The sequence below is a fragment of the Callionymus lyra genome, chromosome 4, assembly GCF_982586985.1.
Source record: "Callionymus lyra chromosome 4, fCalLyr1.hap1.1, whole genome shotgun sequence".
In the NCBI taxonomy this organism is placed as follows: domain Eukaryota; kingdom Metazoa; phylum Chordata; class Actinopteri; order Syngnathiformes; family Callionymidae; genus Callionymus; species Callionymus lyra.
In genome coordinates this window covers 1,445,681-1,461,906 of record NC_141821.1, presented here as the reverse complement: position 1 = coordinate 1,461,906, position 16,226 = coordinate 1,445,681, and the positions used below count along the sequence as shown (strand labels likewise).

The 16,226-nt window shown below is 36.5% G+C and overlaps 1 protein-coding gene across 1 annotated transcript; it reads right to left on the bottom strand.

The window, feature by feature from the left end:
• Positions 1 to 9,119: 9,119 nt before the first annotated feature.
• Positions 9,120 to 10,589, bottom strand: LOC148080537 (uncharacterized). Its single transcript, XM_087790260.1, has 2 exons — positions 10,412 to 10,589; positions 9,120 to 10,351 (listed from the first exon to the last, which is right to left on the bottom strand). The coding sequence occupies exons 1-2, from the start codon at positions 10,586 to 10,588 to the stop codon at positions 9,191 to 9,193; spliced, it is 1,338 nt and encodes a 445-aa protein (XP_087646386.1). The 5' UTR covers position 10,589; the 3' UTR covers positions 9,120 to 9,190.
• Positions 10,590 to 16,226: the final 5,637 nt, after the last annotated feature.

Here is a 16,226-nt window from a genome sequence, read left to right as displayed (position 1 = left end):
TGTTAACCAGTCTAGTTGGACGTTAACTAGTTTAGTCAGACTTTAACTAGTTTAGTTGGACGTTAACTAGTTTAGTTGGGCATTATCTAGTTTAGTTGGACGTTTACTAGTTTAGTCAGACGTTAACTAGTTTAGTTGGACGTTAACTAGTTTAGTTGGACTTTAACTAGTTTAGTCAGATGTTAACAAGTTTAGTCGGACATTTACTAGTTTAGTCAGACGTTAACTAGTTTGGTCGGTCGTTGACGAGTTTACTTTTCATCCTTTAAACTACTATAGATCTTCTCTATGGACGTGACTGCCTCACAGTATTGATGTGTTAGTTTATAACGCACACACTTGAACTTTCTTCCAGACACGTACGAGAGACAAACAGTCGTAGAATAAACAAAAGTTCAACAACTTTCCTGAGGCGGATGTAAATCTCTCTGGTGTGTGTGAGTGGGTGTGTTGTGTTCATGAATTATGGATGCACTTTTGTTTAGGTTTGTTCTTCTGCACAAGCATGTATTTCAGGAGCTCATCCAGGTTTGATGGACACGTTTGACGTGTCGATGCGTCGCTTGAACCGCGAGGCGCTGGAGCTCGTTGGCGTGAATTCATTATCAGAGGATGTTCTTCACATAAATCTGACCTCGCACACGTCTGCATCCTGCTCGCACTTTTAGACTCGTTTCCTTCGCCGCCTGATCGATGCTGACAACTGCGTGTCCTCGGGGCGTTTATGAAATACACCACTTTATTATTTGAAATGTATCGACCGCCTTTGTTGAGCAGGAAGCAGTCGAAGTGCTGAGGCTGAACATTGAGCTTCTCTGTCCACGAGTCAGAAAAATGTATTTAAAAGCATCAAAACTGTAAGATAATCTGAAGCTAAACTGAAGCTAAACTAAAACTAATCTGAAGCTAAACTGAAGCTAAACTGAAGCTAAACTGAAACTAACCTGAAGATAATCTGAAGCTAAACTGAAGCTAAACTAAACCTAAACTGAAGCTAAACTGAAGCTAATCTAAAGATAAACTGAAGCTAAACTGAAACTAAACTGAAGATAAACTGAAACTAAACTGAAGATAAACTGAAGCTAAACTGATGCTAAACTGAAACTAAACTGAAGATAAACTGAAGCTAAACTGAAACTAAACTGAAGATAAACTGAAGCTAAACTGAAGCTAAACTGAAACTAAACTGAAGATAAACTGAAGCTAAACTGAAGCTAAACTGAAGCTAAACTGAAGATAAACTGAAGCTAAACTGAAGCTAAACTAAACCTAAACTGAAGCTAAACTGAAGCTAATCTAAAGATAAACTGAAGCTAAACTGAAGATAAACTGAAGCTAAACTGAAGATAAACTGAAGCTAAACTGAAGCTAAACTGAAGATAAACTGAAGCTAAACTGAAGCTAAATAAAGCTAAACTGAACCTAAACTGAAGCTGAACTGAAGATAAACTGAAGATAAACTGAAGATAAACTGAAGGTAGACTGAAGCTGAACTGAAGCTAAACTGAAACTAAACTGAAGATAAACTGAAACTAAACTGAAGATAAACTGAAGCTAAACTGAAGATAAACTGAAGATAAACTGAAGGTAGACTGAAGCTGAACTGAAGCTAAACTGAAACTAAACTGAAGATAAACTGAAACTAAACTGAAGATAAAATGAAGATAAACTTAAGATAATCTAAAGCTAAACTGAAGCCAATCTAAAGCTAAACTGAAGCTAAACTGAAGCTAATCTAGAGCTAAACTGAAGCAAATCTGAAGCTAAACTGAAGCTAAACTGAATTTAAACTGAACCTAAACTGAAGCTAAACTGAAGCTAAACTGAACCTAAACTGAAGCTAAACTGAAGCTGAACTGAAGCTAAACTGAAACTAAACTGAAGATAAACTGAAACTAAACTGAAGATAAACTGAAGCTAAACTGAAGATAAACTGAAGCTAAACTGAAGATAAACTGAAGCTAAACTGAAGATAAACTGAAGCTAAATAAAGCTAAACTGAACCTAAACTGAAGCTGAACTGAAGATAAACTGAAGATAAACTGAAGATAAACTGAAGGTAGACTGAAGCTGAACTGAAGCTAAACTGAAACTAAACTGAAGATAAACTGAAACTAAACTGAAGATAAACTGAAGCTAAACTGATGCTAAACTGAAACTAAACTGAAGATAAACTGAAGCTAAACTGAAACTAAACTGAAGATAAACTGAAGCTAAACTGAAGCTAAACTGAAACTAAACTGAAGATAAACTGAAGCTAAACTGAAGCTAAACTGAAACTAAACTGAAGATAAACTGAAGCTAAACTGAAGCTAAACTAAACCTAAACTGAAGCTAAACTGAAGCTAATCTAAAGATAAACTGAAGCTAAACTGAAGCTAAACTGAAACTAAACTGAAGCTAAACTGAAGCTAATCTAAATATAAACTGAAACTAAACTGAAGATAAACTGAAGATAAAATGAAGATAAACTTAAGATAATCTAAAGCTAAACTGAAGCCAATCTAAAGCTAAACTGAAGCTAAACTGAAGCTAATCTAGAGCTAAACTGAAGCAAATCTGAAGCTAAACTGAAGCTAAACTGAATTTAAACTGAACCTAAACTGAAGCTAAACTGAAGCTAAACTGAAGCTAAACTGAACCTAAACTGAAGATAAACTGAAGCTAAACTGAAGCTGAACTGAAGCTAAACTGAAACTAAACTGAACATAAACTGAAGCTTAACTGAAGATAAACTGAAGCTAAATAAAGCTAAACTGAAGCTGAACTGAAGATAAACTGAAGATAAACTGAAGATAAACTGAAGATAAACTGAAGGTAGACTTAAGATAAACTGAAGATAAACTGAAGCTAAACTGAAGATAAACTGAAGCTAAACTAAAGCTAAACTGAAGCTGAACTGAAGCTGAACTGAAGCTAAACTGAAGCTAAACTGAAGCTACACTGAAGCTGAACTGAAGCTAAACTGAAGCTAAACTGAAGCTAAACTGAAACTAAACTTCTTTCTATTGGAGTAAAGTGTTGTCAAGTGTTACAATAACAGTTAAAGAGTAATAGAAGAAGAAGCTGTTTAGTCATTTCCTGTTAGTGTTTGAGACACAACTGCACTGTTGACATTTGAACACTGCACAAGTGTGTACACTGTCCTGCACTGAACCGTAGACTAGTGCACTCAGACAAGTGTGCGATTCGAGACACAGCAAGAGATAAATCTTCTATTTCGTCATTCAATTCTAAAAATAACTTTAAAAGAATCAGATCTGTGGGAATAACTGCTCAGAAAAGTTACCAAAGAAGAAGTTGCTGCAGATGATTGACAGTTGTTGCTGATGGTTATTGTGGAACAAATGGCCATGATTAAGACCATTTTTCCGTCATAATGGACTCTCATAACCTCTTGTTCGTCCAGATTTCAGAGCAACTTTACAAGGCAATAAGTTTAAAACATGTAAAACACCAGAGTCGATACTAGTTGACGTTTACTGGTTTGAATCCCTGGACGCTTCTGTCACTCAAAACATTCACAGAAGTCGAACTCTACCCTTTGTTGGACTCTTTTGTTCATCAGATCAGGCACAGCTGGAGACCTCAGCTGGGAATCCAGCATCATGGCTCAGCTCTTAATTCACCATTAAACATGTCACAGAGCATCTCTCCCCTCACTCGAGAACAAGACCTCGTGACACGTGAGAGTCTCCACCAGGAGAAGAACTTCTGAAGAGCCTGAAGTTCCCCCCGGAGGCTTCATGTCAGCGGAGCAGCTGGAGATGTCCACGTTCCTGAGCCTCCACCATCCTACCTTTGATACCTGCGGCGTGATCCTCGCCGCGCTGATGCCATCTGGCAGCGACGGTGAGCCCGTTAAGCTGCCGAGGGAGCGCCGAGTCCTCTGCTGTCGGATCCATCATGCTAATCACCGGTGAGGGGTTAGAAGTCCATTAACCTGTTTGAGAACACACAGATTGCAGGAGCCACAGATGGAGAGCAGAGGAGCTCCAGAGAGGAACGTCTGCTGCACAGACTCAGTATCGATTCCACCGTCAGCATCGCCTCCTGGAAATATGCTCCCGAGAAAACCTTCTCCTCGGGACGTCGAGCTAAGAATCACCTGCAAGACAGTTTTTGGCAAAGAATCGACTTCTGTTGAAATGGTGTAAAAGTTGTACCACACATGTTACACAACAGTTACACAACACCAGTAATACTTGTGGCCACTGCTGAGTCGACAGTGTTAGCGTCTAGCTTAGCAGCCGCAGTAGCGCTAGTTAGCGAAGTAGTAGCAACAATATTGTTTATCCTCGATAGAGATGTTCTCTGTTGACGTCGCGCTTGTATCATCGCTGTCGGTTTAATCACTGTGAGATTAAAATTGTTATACACTATACTTATACGCCATACTTAAACTAATACTAAAAGATAATCAAAATATAAAGTATAAATTACTCGTTTGATCTAAGAGCTTAAACGTTTGACTACACATTCACATAAACATTCCACTCCAGACTGATCCACTGGTTCAAGACAAGCTTGGATCAGGATTAGATACGACACCAGTTATTTAAAACATCTGTTTATCTGCAAATCACACCTTAAATCGTAGATCAAAGAACGAAGACACACCCGGGAAAGGGGGGATAAAAGACGGAAATCCTCGCCGGAGAACAGTTGGATGATTAGATTACAAGAAAACAAATCAGGATGTCTCTCTGCGGGGGATCGGGACACAGGGAACTTGAAAGGACCATTTGGCCGGAAAGAGACAACCTTCTCTATTTTGCCTTAAATATTGCGATGTTTCTACAGATCAGGACTTTTTCTGCCCGAGGCTATTGTTCTGCACTGTCGCCGGGAGAAAGTGTGTCCGATCGATCGTAAAGCTTGTATTTTGTTTGACTTGAAGCGGAAAATAAACGACCCTTGACACACTTTGATTGTTCATCTTTCTCCATGACGCGAAGTCTAAGACCCGGAAGTGACGTCGTGTTGGAGCGACGGAACTGTTAGGGGTTTCTCTGTTCCGAGGAACACCGACCCCTCCCCGGTCTCGTACGTGGTGGTGGACAAGAAAGACAGACAGTATTGAGTTTAAGAGAAATAATGCTTGTTTAGTGAATTATGCAAAAGTCAGAGACAATCTTACGTGAACACGGGCGCTAGCAAGCAGAGAGATCTAGCAACAGAGAGATCTATCGCAGACGTCTTCGAATGCCAGAACGCCAAGATCTCACAAAATGGTGGATCTTTATAGTAGAATATTCAGTTTAACGCCTCTAGTCAAATGTACATGTAGGATTGGTCAGTAACTGTAAACATTTGATTCTAAGATGGCCGGTTGCCCGTGGTCGTCGTGGAAACTTACCAAAGGTTGTTGTCTTCTAGAGAATCTGTTCCCAGCGACTTGCTGGACTGTTGTGTCTTTCAGTGTGAGTTCTCTAACAGGTGTCCACAGACTTGCTGGGAATCTGGGATTGTTTAATCTTTCTGTGTGTGTGAGGCTTTGTGACCTGACCTGTGAGTTGCTGCAGTCAGTGAATGCAATGCAAGAAAAGGATAATTGAATATGAATTAAATATAAAAGATGATCAGTTAATCAAGTGACTATTTGAAATGTGTGTTAAAATCTAGATGATTGATTACAGTAAAGTTGTCATTTCCTTACAGAACGGACTGTGTTTTTATCGTTTTATCACAGAAACAGGAAGTCATAGCAGAAGTTCATGACGTACGGAACCATAGACATATATACATAGACGCCGCCCACTAGAGCGGTGTGTATACAGGGCGGCCATCTTGGTACAGTATCAGTCGCTCCTACAGTACATTACGTCTATAGAGGAATGATGTGTTGACACTATAGAAGTCATCATAAATCTCTCATTTGTCAAGATTTTTTCACGTGATTTGTTTTTCAAACCTCAGAACAGATAGACAGACATTATTAGAAGGAATATTTTACTATATAAAAAAACTTTTTGAAGTGATAGATGAAAAAATGTTTCTGACAGTCGCTCATCTGATGACAAAATTACTAGTAAAACCAGCATTTTTTAAATATCCAAGCACATGTATCATAGCTACATGTATGACGGTATGAACAACCAAACTATTTGAAAATCGCTCCAGAATTCAGCGAATAATAGTATTTTCTGATTGTGAAGAACAAGAAGAATCTCCTTCACAGTAGCTCTTCATGCTGCCTCTGATGACACTGAACCAAGATGGCGGCGCTTTATACACGTCCGTCTAGAGTCGATGCGGCGTCTATTATATATATATGTGTATGTATGGAACAGTGTGTGCTGCAACCCCTGGTGATGATGTCACATCCTGGAGCTACGATCATAAAAAGCCATTTTAAGTCTGGATAAAACTATTCAAAAATCGGATTATTTTTCACCTTCTGTACTGTTTGTCAATCGTTGTCTGACAGCGCCTCGTGACACGTCAGTATCTCAGTAAGTATCGAAGAAGATGTTTTTATAAACCACAACAAATGATTCAGTGAATCTGACTCGACTCACGGGATCAGTTCAGGCTGAGGAGGACTCTGATTGGCTGTTCCTAAGTCAACACAGTCATCCAAAAAGAGACGATATTCAATTTGCATTGAGACGCTTCACTGGTGACTTATTAGAAGAGAAAATACTGTCATCACTGAAAAAACACGAGAAACAGCATGTTTGACGTCAAACCGGTCAAAGAACGCAGATTCCATTGTTCAGATTATGAGCTAATGATGCATTCAATGGAAGTTCATTAGTGCCATCAGAATGTTGAAAGGTTGAATTTATTTCAAATATTCAATTCAATTAAATTCAATTTCAATTCAATTTTAATTAAAGTGTCTTATCATAAGAAAGTTATCTCAAGACACTTTATAGTTGAAATAAGACTAGAATTGATTAAAGAAAAATAGATCCAGCAATTCAACAAAGAGCAAGAAGCGAAAGAATGTACAGTGAACTATGGCGAGTAAAAACTTCCTTTTGGAAGAAACCTGGAGCAGAACCAGACTCATTGTTAACTCTTGCTTTGACCGGCTGGGAGGAAGGATGGGGGGGTAGACAGATGGATAAGGAGAGGAGTGAGGGAGGATATAGTGATAAAAAAAGAGGAGAGTGTAGGAGAGTCCATGGAGGTGCTGGAGAGAAATAAAAAGGTGTTTAAACAGGTGATGAATGTAATGAAGAAAAGAAGGATATACAGATCTGGTGTCTAAAACTCCTCCAGCATTCTCAGCCTATAGCAGCTAAGATAAACAGTTAAGTTAGTTATAGCAGCTAAGATAAACAGTTAAGTTAGTTATAGCAGCTAAGATAAACAGTTAAGTTAGTTATAGCAGCTAAGATAAACAGTTAAGTTAGTTATAGCAGCTAAGATAAACAGTTAAGTTAGTTATAGCAGCTAAGATAAACAGTTAAGTTAGTTATAGCAGCTAAGATAAACAGTTAAGTTAGTTATAGCAGCTAAAGATAAACAGTTAAGTTAGTTATAGCAGCTAAGATAAACAGTTAAGTTAGTTATAGCAGCTAAAGATAAACAGTTAAGTTAGTTATAGCAGCTAAGATAAACAGTTAAGTTAGTTATAGCAGCTAAGCTAAACAGTTAAGTTAGTTATAGCAGCTAAGATAAACAGTTAAGTTAGTTATAGCAGCTAAAAATAAACAGTTAAGTTAGTTATAGCAGCTAAGATAAACAGTTAAGTTAGTTATAGCAGCTAAAGATAAACAGTTAAGTTAGTTATAGCAGCTAAGATAAACAGTTAAGTTAGTTATAGCAGCTAAGATAAACAGTTAAGTTAGTTATAGCAGCTAAAGATAAACAGTTAAGTTAGTTATAGCAGCTAAGATAAACAGTTAAGTTAGTTATAGCAGCTAAGATAAACAGTTAGGTTAGTTATAGCAGCTAAGATAAACAGTTAAGTTAGTTATAGCAGCTAAGATAAACAGTTAAGTTAGTTATAGCAGCTAAAGATAAACAGTTAAGTTAGTTATAGCAACTAAAGATAAACAGTTAAGTTAGTTATAGCAGCTAAGATAAACAGTTAAGTTAGTTATAGCAGCTAAGATAAACAGTTAAGTTAGTTATAGCAGCTAAGATAAACAGTTATAGGCTTTATCGAAAAGTAATGTTTTAAGATTGTTTTTATACATAGAGAGAGTTTCTGCCTGAAGGCCCTGGCTCCAAATCTACATTTAGAGATTTGTGGTATAACTAATAGATCAGAATTTAAGGATCGTAAGGTCCTTGAGGGTTGGTAAGTTTGGATTAAATCTTTAATGTATGTTGGTGCTAGACCATGTTAGGCTTTATAGGTTAGGAGAAGGATTTTAAATTGTATTCTAAATTCTACAGGAAGTCAATGTAGTGAAGACAGTACAGGTGTGTTCGCGCCTCTTAGTCTTAGTCAGGACACGAGCTGCAGATGAATGAGCTGAAGATTCTGAGAGACTTTTTAGAACATCCTGACAGAAGAGAGATACAATAGTCCAGCCTGGAGGTTACAAAAGATGAGCTTCTCAGCATCTAAAGGAAGGAAGTGCTTGATTTTTGAAATGTTACGAAGGTGGAAGTAAGCAGTCCGTGAGATTTGTTTTATGTGTGAGTTAAATGATAAGTCCTCGTCAAAGCATACATTGATTCTTTACAGTGGTGCTCGTAGCAGGAGCAAGTCCATTATGTAAAGATCATTAGTTAATGATTGTCTGAGATGTTGCGGACATTTAATATTTGTTATATATTAATTTCAATTATTCAATAATTCGAAGCACTTTAAATTCAATATAAAACAATGCAAAGCTTTTTTAATTCATCATAACAGAGCCACCAGACAAAAGCAAACGAGCACAGAGTTACTGGATCATAAACGATCAGGTGACGTCATCACTGCTGCATCACTTTAGATACTTTCATCTTTCATGACAAAGTATCAACTTTGTTTTAACTTCTGGAATTTGAACATGTTAAAGTAAATCTCACCATCAATCAGTAGATTCTGATCAAAGTATTTCAACAGGAAGAAAAAAGAACAATATGTGACGTCAACACATCGACTTCATCTCTACACAAAGGAAACTGGAGTCTTTTATTGGAGGTCAAAGGTTAAACTTTATTGACACTGCAGAGCAAACAAGAGTCACAATGATTACAAAGAAAGATTCATCCAAACACTCGTGGATCATGTTGACGCTCAGAGAGTCTCTGGCTGAACATCTGCTGGAGACACTTCCAACATCTGCACTTCCTCCACAGGTGCTGGGAGCTGCTCTCTGCTCCTCTGGACAACAACAACAACAACAACAACAACAACAACAACAACAACAACAACACACATCATGAAGATCACGACACTGAGCAGCACAGACCGCACCAGATGGTGATCAACCTCTGGCTCTCCGAACTTTACAAGGGTCTTAGATGTGAACACACAACGTTGGTCTTTCCCAACCACACACCAGAAGTCTCCTCTGTGCTCCAGAGAGATGTTCGTGATCACCAGGCTCGTGTCGGAGCGAGAGATTCTGTCTTCTTGTTCTTCATATGATACACGTGATGTTCTTCCTTCAGTTCTGTTTGTCTTCATGAACCAGAGGATCTCATCAGTCTGTTTCCAGTCACATCGTAGAGTCACGTTCTCTCCTCCAGTGAAGAACACCTCAGCAGGCGGGTCAGACTCAGGACACACAGTCAGGTAGTATTGATCATACTGACCACTGCGATCACAGGTGTATCTACCTGTGTGGTTCAAGGTCAGTGATGGAAACATCAGAGTGAAGTTGTGACTCTCTTTCCTCTCCCCCCATGATTCAATGATCCACTTGTGTGGTTTGTTTCCAGTGACGTCAGAGCAGTTCAGCTCCAGACTCTCTCCCACTGACCTGTGAATGTAATTATCTTGTACATCAACATAAAAACATCCCAGTAGTTCACAGCTCTGATGGTTCTTCTGCAGACAGTAATAACTGAAGTCACCAGAACTCACACCAAACGTTAACAGAAGAGAAGGTTTGTTCTTCACTTGCTGTAGTTTGTTCACTGAAGATGTTTCATCATCGATTAAAGTTATATCAACATTTCCTGTTCTGTCGTTATATTGAAGTAAAGTCCACTGGACACTCTGGTTTGGTCCCACACCCTCACAGTTCAGCTCCAGTGTCTGTCCAAGATAAGGTCTCAAGACCTGACGTCTCATCATTCGTTCGTCACAAACCAGGAGAGTGAAGTTCTTCTCGTGCGTCACGTTGTTCTGGGTCCAGCACAGTTCTTGGTACTGACCCGAGTCTGAGACCTTCAGAGGGTATATTTCATAAGAAGCTTCTCTCTGCAGACTGGAGTCCTCGCTCATGGTGACCTGGAGAACGTTCAACACATCAGTTCAGACACGATCGAAGTCACACTCACTTGTACTCACATGATGTGAAGAGTTCCACAGAAGTTCCTTCTCCTCACCGATCCATCTGGAGATCAAGCAGACGTCATCAGCTGGTTTGTTCAGGAAGAAGCGATGAGACGATCCTTCTATCTTGAGGATCTCAGCGAGGATGTTGTTGGAGAAGAAGGTCAGCAGCAGCAGCATCAGTGCAGCCATGTCTGCGTCTGTGAGTGAGAGTCGCCTCTGCAGCTTCATGATGTCAATCTCTTCACCATCAGCAGCTTCTCGCCTACGATTGGTGGAACCAGACGATAACAGGATGTTCTACGTCTACTTCCTGTTGGCTTTATCAGATGTGAAGCAACAACGTGTGTGAACTCACATGATTGACACTATTTTAATGCAATAAAAACACAATTATTTCTTCATTCAATTCACTTTTTCATTTTCATCAGTTCATTTTCTCAAAACCTGGCACTGCTGAGCTCACCATCAAAGCGCTGACGGTGGACGAGGAAGCAAAAGTGAGGCAAATGGCGTGAAAACTGACATATAATGAAAAGTTCATGTAGTTTCCACTCGACTCCACTTTAGCTCGTAGCGAATAGATTGCTAAACTAAACACCAGCTCATAGTGAGACGACTTTTGTCAACTTGACCTTTGATCTTTTTCTCTCACTCGTCTTGATTCAATTTGGTTTGTTTTCAGAGACGACTTGTCATTTCAAAAAGAAGATAAAAAAGAGGACTTTTAGGTTATATGACTTTAAACTATGTTAATGTGATGTTAATGTCAACATAGTTATACATGTCAAAGTAGTTATACATGTCAACATAGTTATACATGTCAACATAGTTATACATGTCAAAGTAGTTATACATGTCAACATGGTTATACATGTCAACATAGTTATACATGTCAAAGTAGTTATACATGTCAACATAGTTATAGATGTCGATCTAGTTATACATGTCGATCTAGTTATACATGTCAACATAGTTATACATGTCGATCTAGTTATACATGTCAACATAGTTATACATGTCAACGTAGTTATACATGTCGATCTAGTTATACATGTCAACATAGTTATACATGTCGATCTAGTTATACATGTCAACATAGTTATACATGTCAACGTAGTTATACATGTCAACGTAGTTATACATGTCGATCTAGTTATACATGTCAACATAGTTATACATGTCGATCTAGTTTTACATGTCAACTTAGTTATACATGTCAACATAGTTATACATGTCAACGTAGTTATACATGTCATCGTAGTTATACATGTCAACGTAGTTATACATGTCATCGTAGTTATACATGTCAACGTAGTTACACATGTCAACGTAGTCATACATGTCATCGTAGTTATACATGTCATCGTAGTTATACATGTCAACGTAGTCATACATGTCATCGTAGTTATACATGTCATCATAGTTATACATGTCAACGTAGTTACACATGTCAACGTAGTCATACATGTCATCGTAGTTATACATGTCAACGTAGATACACATGTCAACATAGTTATACATGTCAACGTAGTTATAGATGTCGATCTAGTTATACATGTCAACATAGTTATACATGTCAAAGTAGTTGTACATGTCGATCTAGTTATACATGTCAACGTAGTTATACATGTCAAAGTAGTTATACATGTCAACATAGTTATACATGTCGATCTAGTTATACATGTCGATCTAGTTATACATGTCAACATAGTTATACATGTCAACGTAGTTACACATGTCAACATAGTTATACATGTCAACGTAGTTATAGATGTCGATCTAGTTATACATGTCAACATAGTTATACATGTCAAAGTAGTTGTACATGTCAACGTAGTTATACATGTCAACGTAGTTATGCATGTCATCGTAGTTATACATGTCAACGTAGTTATACATGTCATCGTAGTTATACATGTCATCGTAGTTATACATGTCAACGTAGTTACACATGTCAACGTAGTCATACATGTCATCGTAGTTATACATGTCATCGTAGTTATACATGTCAAAGTAGTCATACATGTCATCGTAGTTATACATGTCATCGTAGTTATACATGTCAACGTAGTTACACATGTCAACGTAGTCATACATGTCATCGTAGTTATACATGTCAACGTAGTTACACATGTCAACATAGTTATACATGTCATCGTAGTTATAGATGTCGATCTAGTTATACATGTCAACATAGTTATACATGTCAAAGTAGTTGTACATGTCGATCTAGTTATACATGTCAACGTAGTTATACATGTCAAAGTAGTTATACATGTCAACATAGTTATACATGTCGATCTAGTTATACATGTCAACATAGTTATACATGTCAACGTAGTTATACATGTCGATCTAGTTATACATGTCAACATAGTTATACATGTCAACATAGTTATACATGTCAAAGTAGTTATACATGTCAACATAGTTATACATGTCAACATAGTTATACATGTCGATCTAGTTATACATGTCAACATAGTTATACATGTCGATCTAGTTATACATGTCAACATAGTTATACATGTCAAAGTAGTTATACATGTCAACATAGTTATAGATGTCGATCTAGTTATACATGTCGATCTAGTTATACATGTCAACATAGTTATACATGTCGATCTAGTTATACATGTCAACATAGTTATACATGTCAACGTAGTTATACATGTCGATCTAGTTATACATGTCAACATAGTTATACATGTCGATCTAGTTATACATGTCAACATAGTTATACATGTCGATCTAGTTATACATGTCAACGTAGTTATACATGTCAACGTAGTTATACATGTCAACGTAGTTATACATGTCAAAGTAGTCATACATGTCATCGTAGTTATACATGTCAACGTAGTTACACATGTCAACGTAGTCATACATGTCATCGTAGTATACATGTCAACGTAGTTACACATGTCAACATAGTTATACATGTCAACGTAGTTATAGATGTCGATCTAGTTATACATGTCAACATAGTTATACATGTCAAAGTAGTTGTACATGTCGATCTAGTTATACATGTCAACGTAGTTATACATGTCAAAGTAGTTATACATGTCAACATAGTTATACATGTCGATCTAGTTATACATGTCGATCTAGTTATACATGTCAACATAGTTATACATGTCAACGTAGTTATACATGTTGATCTAGTTATACATGTCAACATAGTTATACATGTCAAAGTAGTTATACATGTCGATCTAGTTATACATGTCAACATAGTTATACATGTCGATCTAGTTATACATGTCAACATAGTTATACATGTCAACGTAGTTATAGTTGTCGATCTAGTTATACATGTCAACGTAGTTATACATGTCAACATAGTTATACATGTCAACGTAGTTATACATGTCAACGTAGTTATACATGTCAACATAGTTATAGATGTCAACGTAGTTATACATGTCAACGTAGTTATAGATGTCAATCTAGTTATACATGTCAACATACTTATACATGTCAATGTAGTTATACATGTCAACGTAGTTATACATGTCAACGTAGTTATACATGTCGACGTAGTTACACATGTCAACGTAGTTACACATGTCAACGTAGTTATACATGTCAAAGTAGTTATACATGTCGATCTAGTTATAATGTCAACATAGTTATACATGTCAAAGTAGTTATAAATGTCAACATAGTTATACATGTCGATCTGGTTATACATGTCAACATAGTTATACATGTCAACGTAGTTATCCATGACAACGTAGTTATACATGTCAACGTAGTTATACATGTCAAAGTAGTAATACATGTGGATCTAGTTATGCATGTCAACATAGTTATACATGTCAAAGTAGTTATACATGTCAACATAGTTATACATGTTGATCTAGTTATACATGTCGATCTAGTTATACATGTCAACATAGTTATACATGTCAAAGTAGTTATACATGTCGATCTAGTTATACATGTGCACATAGTTATACATGTCGATCTAGTTATACATGTCGATCTAGTTATACATGTCAACATAGTTATACATGTCAAAGTAGTTATACATGTCGATCTAGTTATACATGTCAACATAGTTATACATGTCAAAGTAGTTATACATGTCAATCTAGTTAAACATGTCAACATAGTTATACATGTCAAAGTAGTTATACATGTCGATCTAGTTATACATGTCAACATAGTTATAGATGTCAATGTAGTTATAGATGTCAACATAGTTATAGATGTCGATCTAGTTATTTTATACATGTCAACGTAGTTATTACATGTCAACGTAGTTATACATGTCAACTTAGTTATACATGTCAACATAGTTATACATGTCATCGTAGTTATACATGTCAACGTAGTGATACATGTCAGCATAGTTATGGATGTCAACTTAGTTATACATGTCAACATAGTTATACATGTCAACTTAGTTATACATGTCAACATAGTTATACATGTCAACTTAGTTATACATGTCAACGTAGTTACACATGTCAACGTAGTTACACATGTCAACGTAGTTATACATGTCAACGTAGTTACACATGTCAACGTAGTTATACATGTCAACGTAGTTATACATGTCAACATAGTTATACATGTCAACTTAGTTACACATGTCAACGTAGTTTTACATGTCAACGTAGCTATACATGTCAACATAGTTATAGATGTCAATGTAGTTATACATGTCAACATAGTTATAGATGTCGATCTAGTTATTTTATACATGTCAACGTAGTTATACATGTCAACGTAGTTATACATGTCAACATAGTTATACATGTCAACGTAGTTATACATGTCAACGTAGTTATACATGTCAAAGTAGTTATACATGTCAACGTAGTTATACATGTCAACGTAGTTATACATGTCAAAGTAGTTATACATGTCAACGTAGTTATACATGTCAACGTAGTTATACATGTCAAAGTAGTTATACATGTCAACATAGTTATACATGTCGATCTAGTTATACATGTCGATCTAGTTATACATGTCAACATAGTTATACATGTCAACGTAGTTATACATGTCAACGTAGTTATAAATGTCAAAGTAGTTATACATGTGGATCTAGTTATGCATGTCAAAATAGTTATACATGTCAAAGTAGTTATACATGTCAACGTAGTTATACATGTCAACATAGTTATACACGTCAAAGTAGTTATACATGTTCACATAGTTATACATGTCGATCTAGTTATACATGTCAACATAGTTATACATGTCAAAGTAGTTATACATGTCAATCTAGTTAAACATGTCTACATAGTTATACATGTCAAAGTAGTTATACATGTCGATCTAGTTATACATGTCAACATAGTTATACATGTCAAAGTAGTTATACATGTCAATCTAGTTAAACATGTCTACATAGTTATACATGTCAAAGTAGTTATACATGTCGATCTAGTTATACATGTCAACATAGTTATAGATGTCGATCTAGTTATACATGTCAACATAGTTATACATGTCAACATAGTTATACATGTCAAAGTAGTTATACATGTCGATCTAGTTATACATGTCAACATAGTTATAGATGTCGATCTAGTTATACATGTCAACGTAGTTATAGATGTTGATCTAGTTATACATGTCAACGTAGTTATACATGTCAACGTAGTTATACATGTCAACGTAGTTATAGATGTCGATCTAGTTATACATGTCAACATAGTTATACATGTCAACGTAGTTATACGTGTCAACGTAGTTATACATGTCAACATAGTTATAGATGTCAACATAGTTATACATGTCAACATAGTTATAGATGTCGATCTAGTTATACATGTCAACGTAGTTATAGATGTCGATCTAGTTA

Coding starts and splice junctions, on each gene's coding strand:
- LOC148080537 (XM_087790260.1), bottom strand. CDS start 10,588: ATGGCTGCACTGATGCTGCTGCTGCTGACCTTCTTCTCCAACAACATC. Junction 10,352..10,411: donor TGTGGAACTCTTCACATCAT/GTGAGTACAAGT, acceptor AACGTTCTCCAG/GTCACCATGAGCGAGGACTC.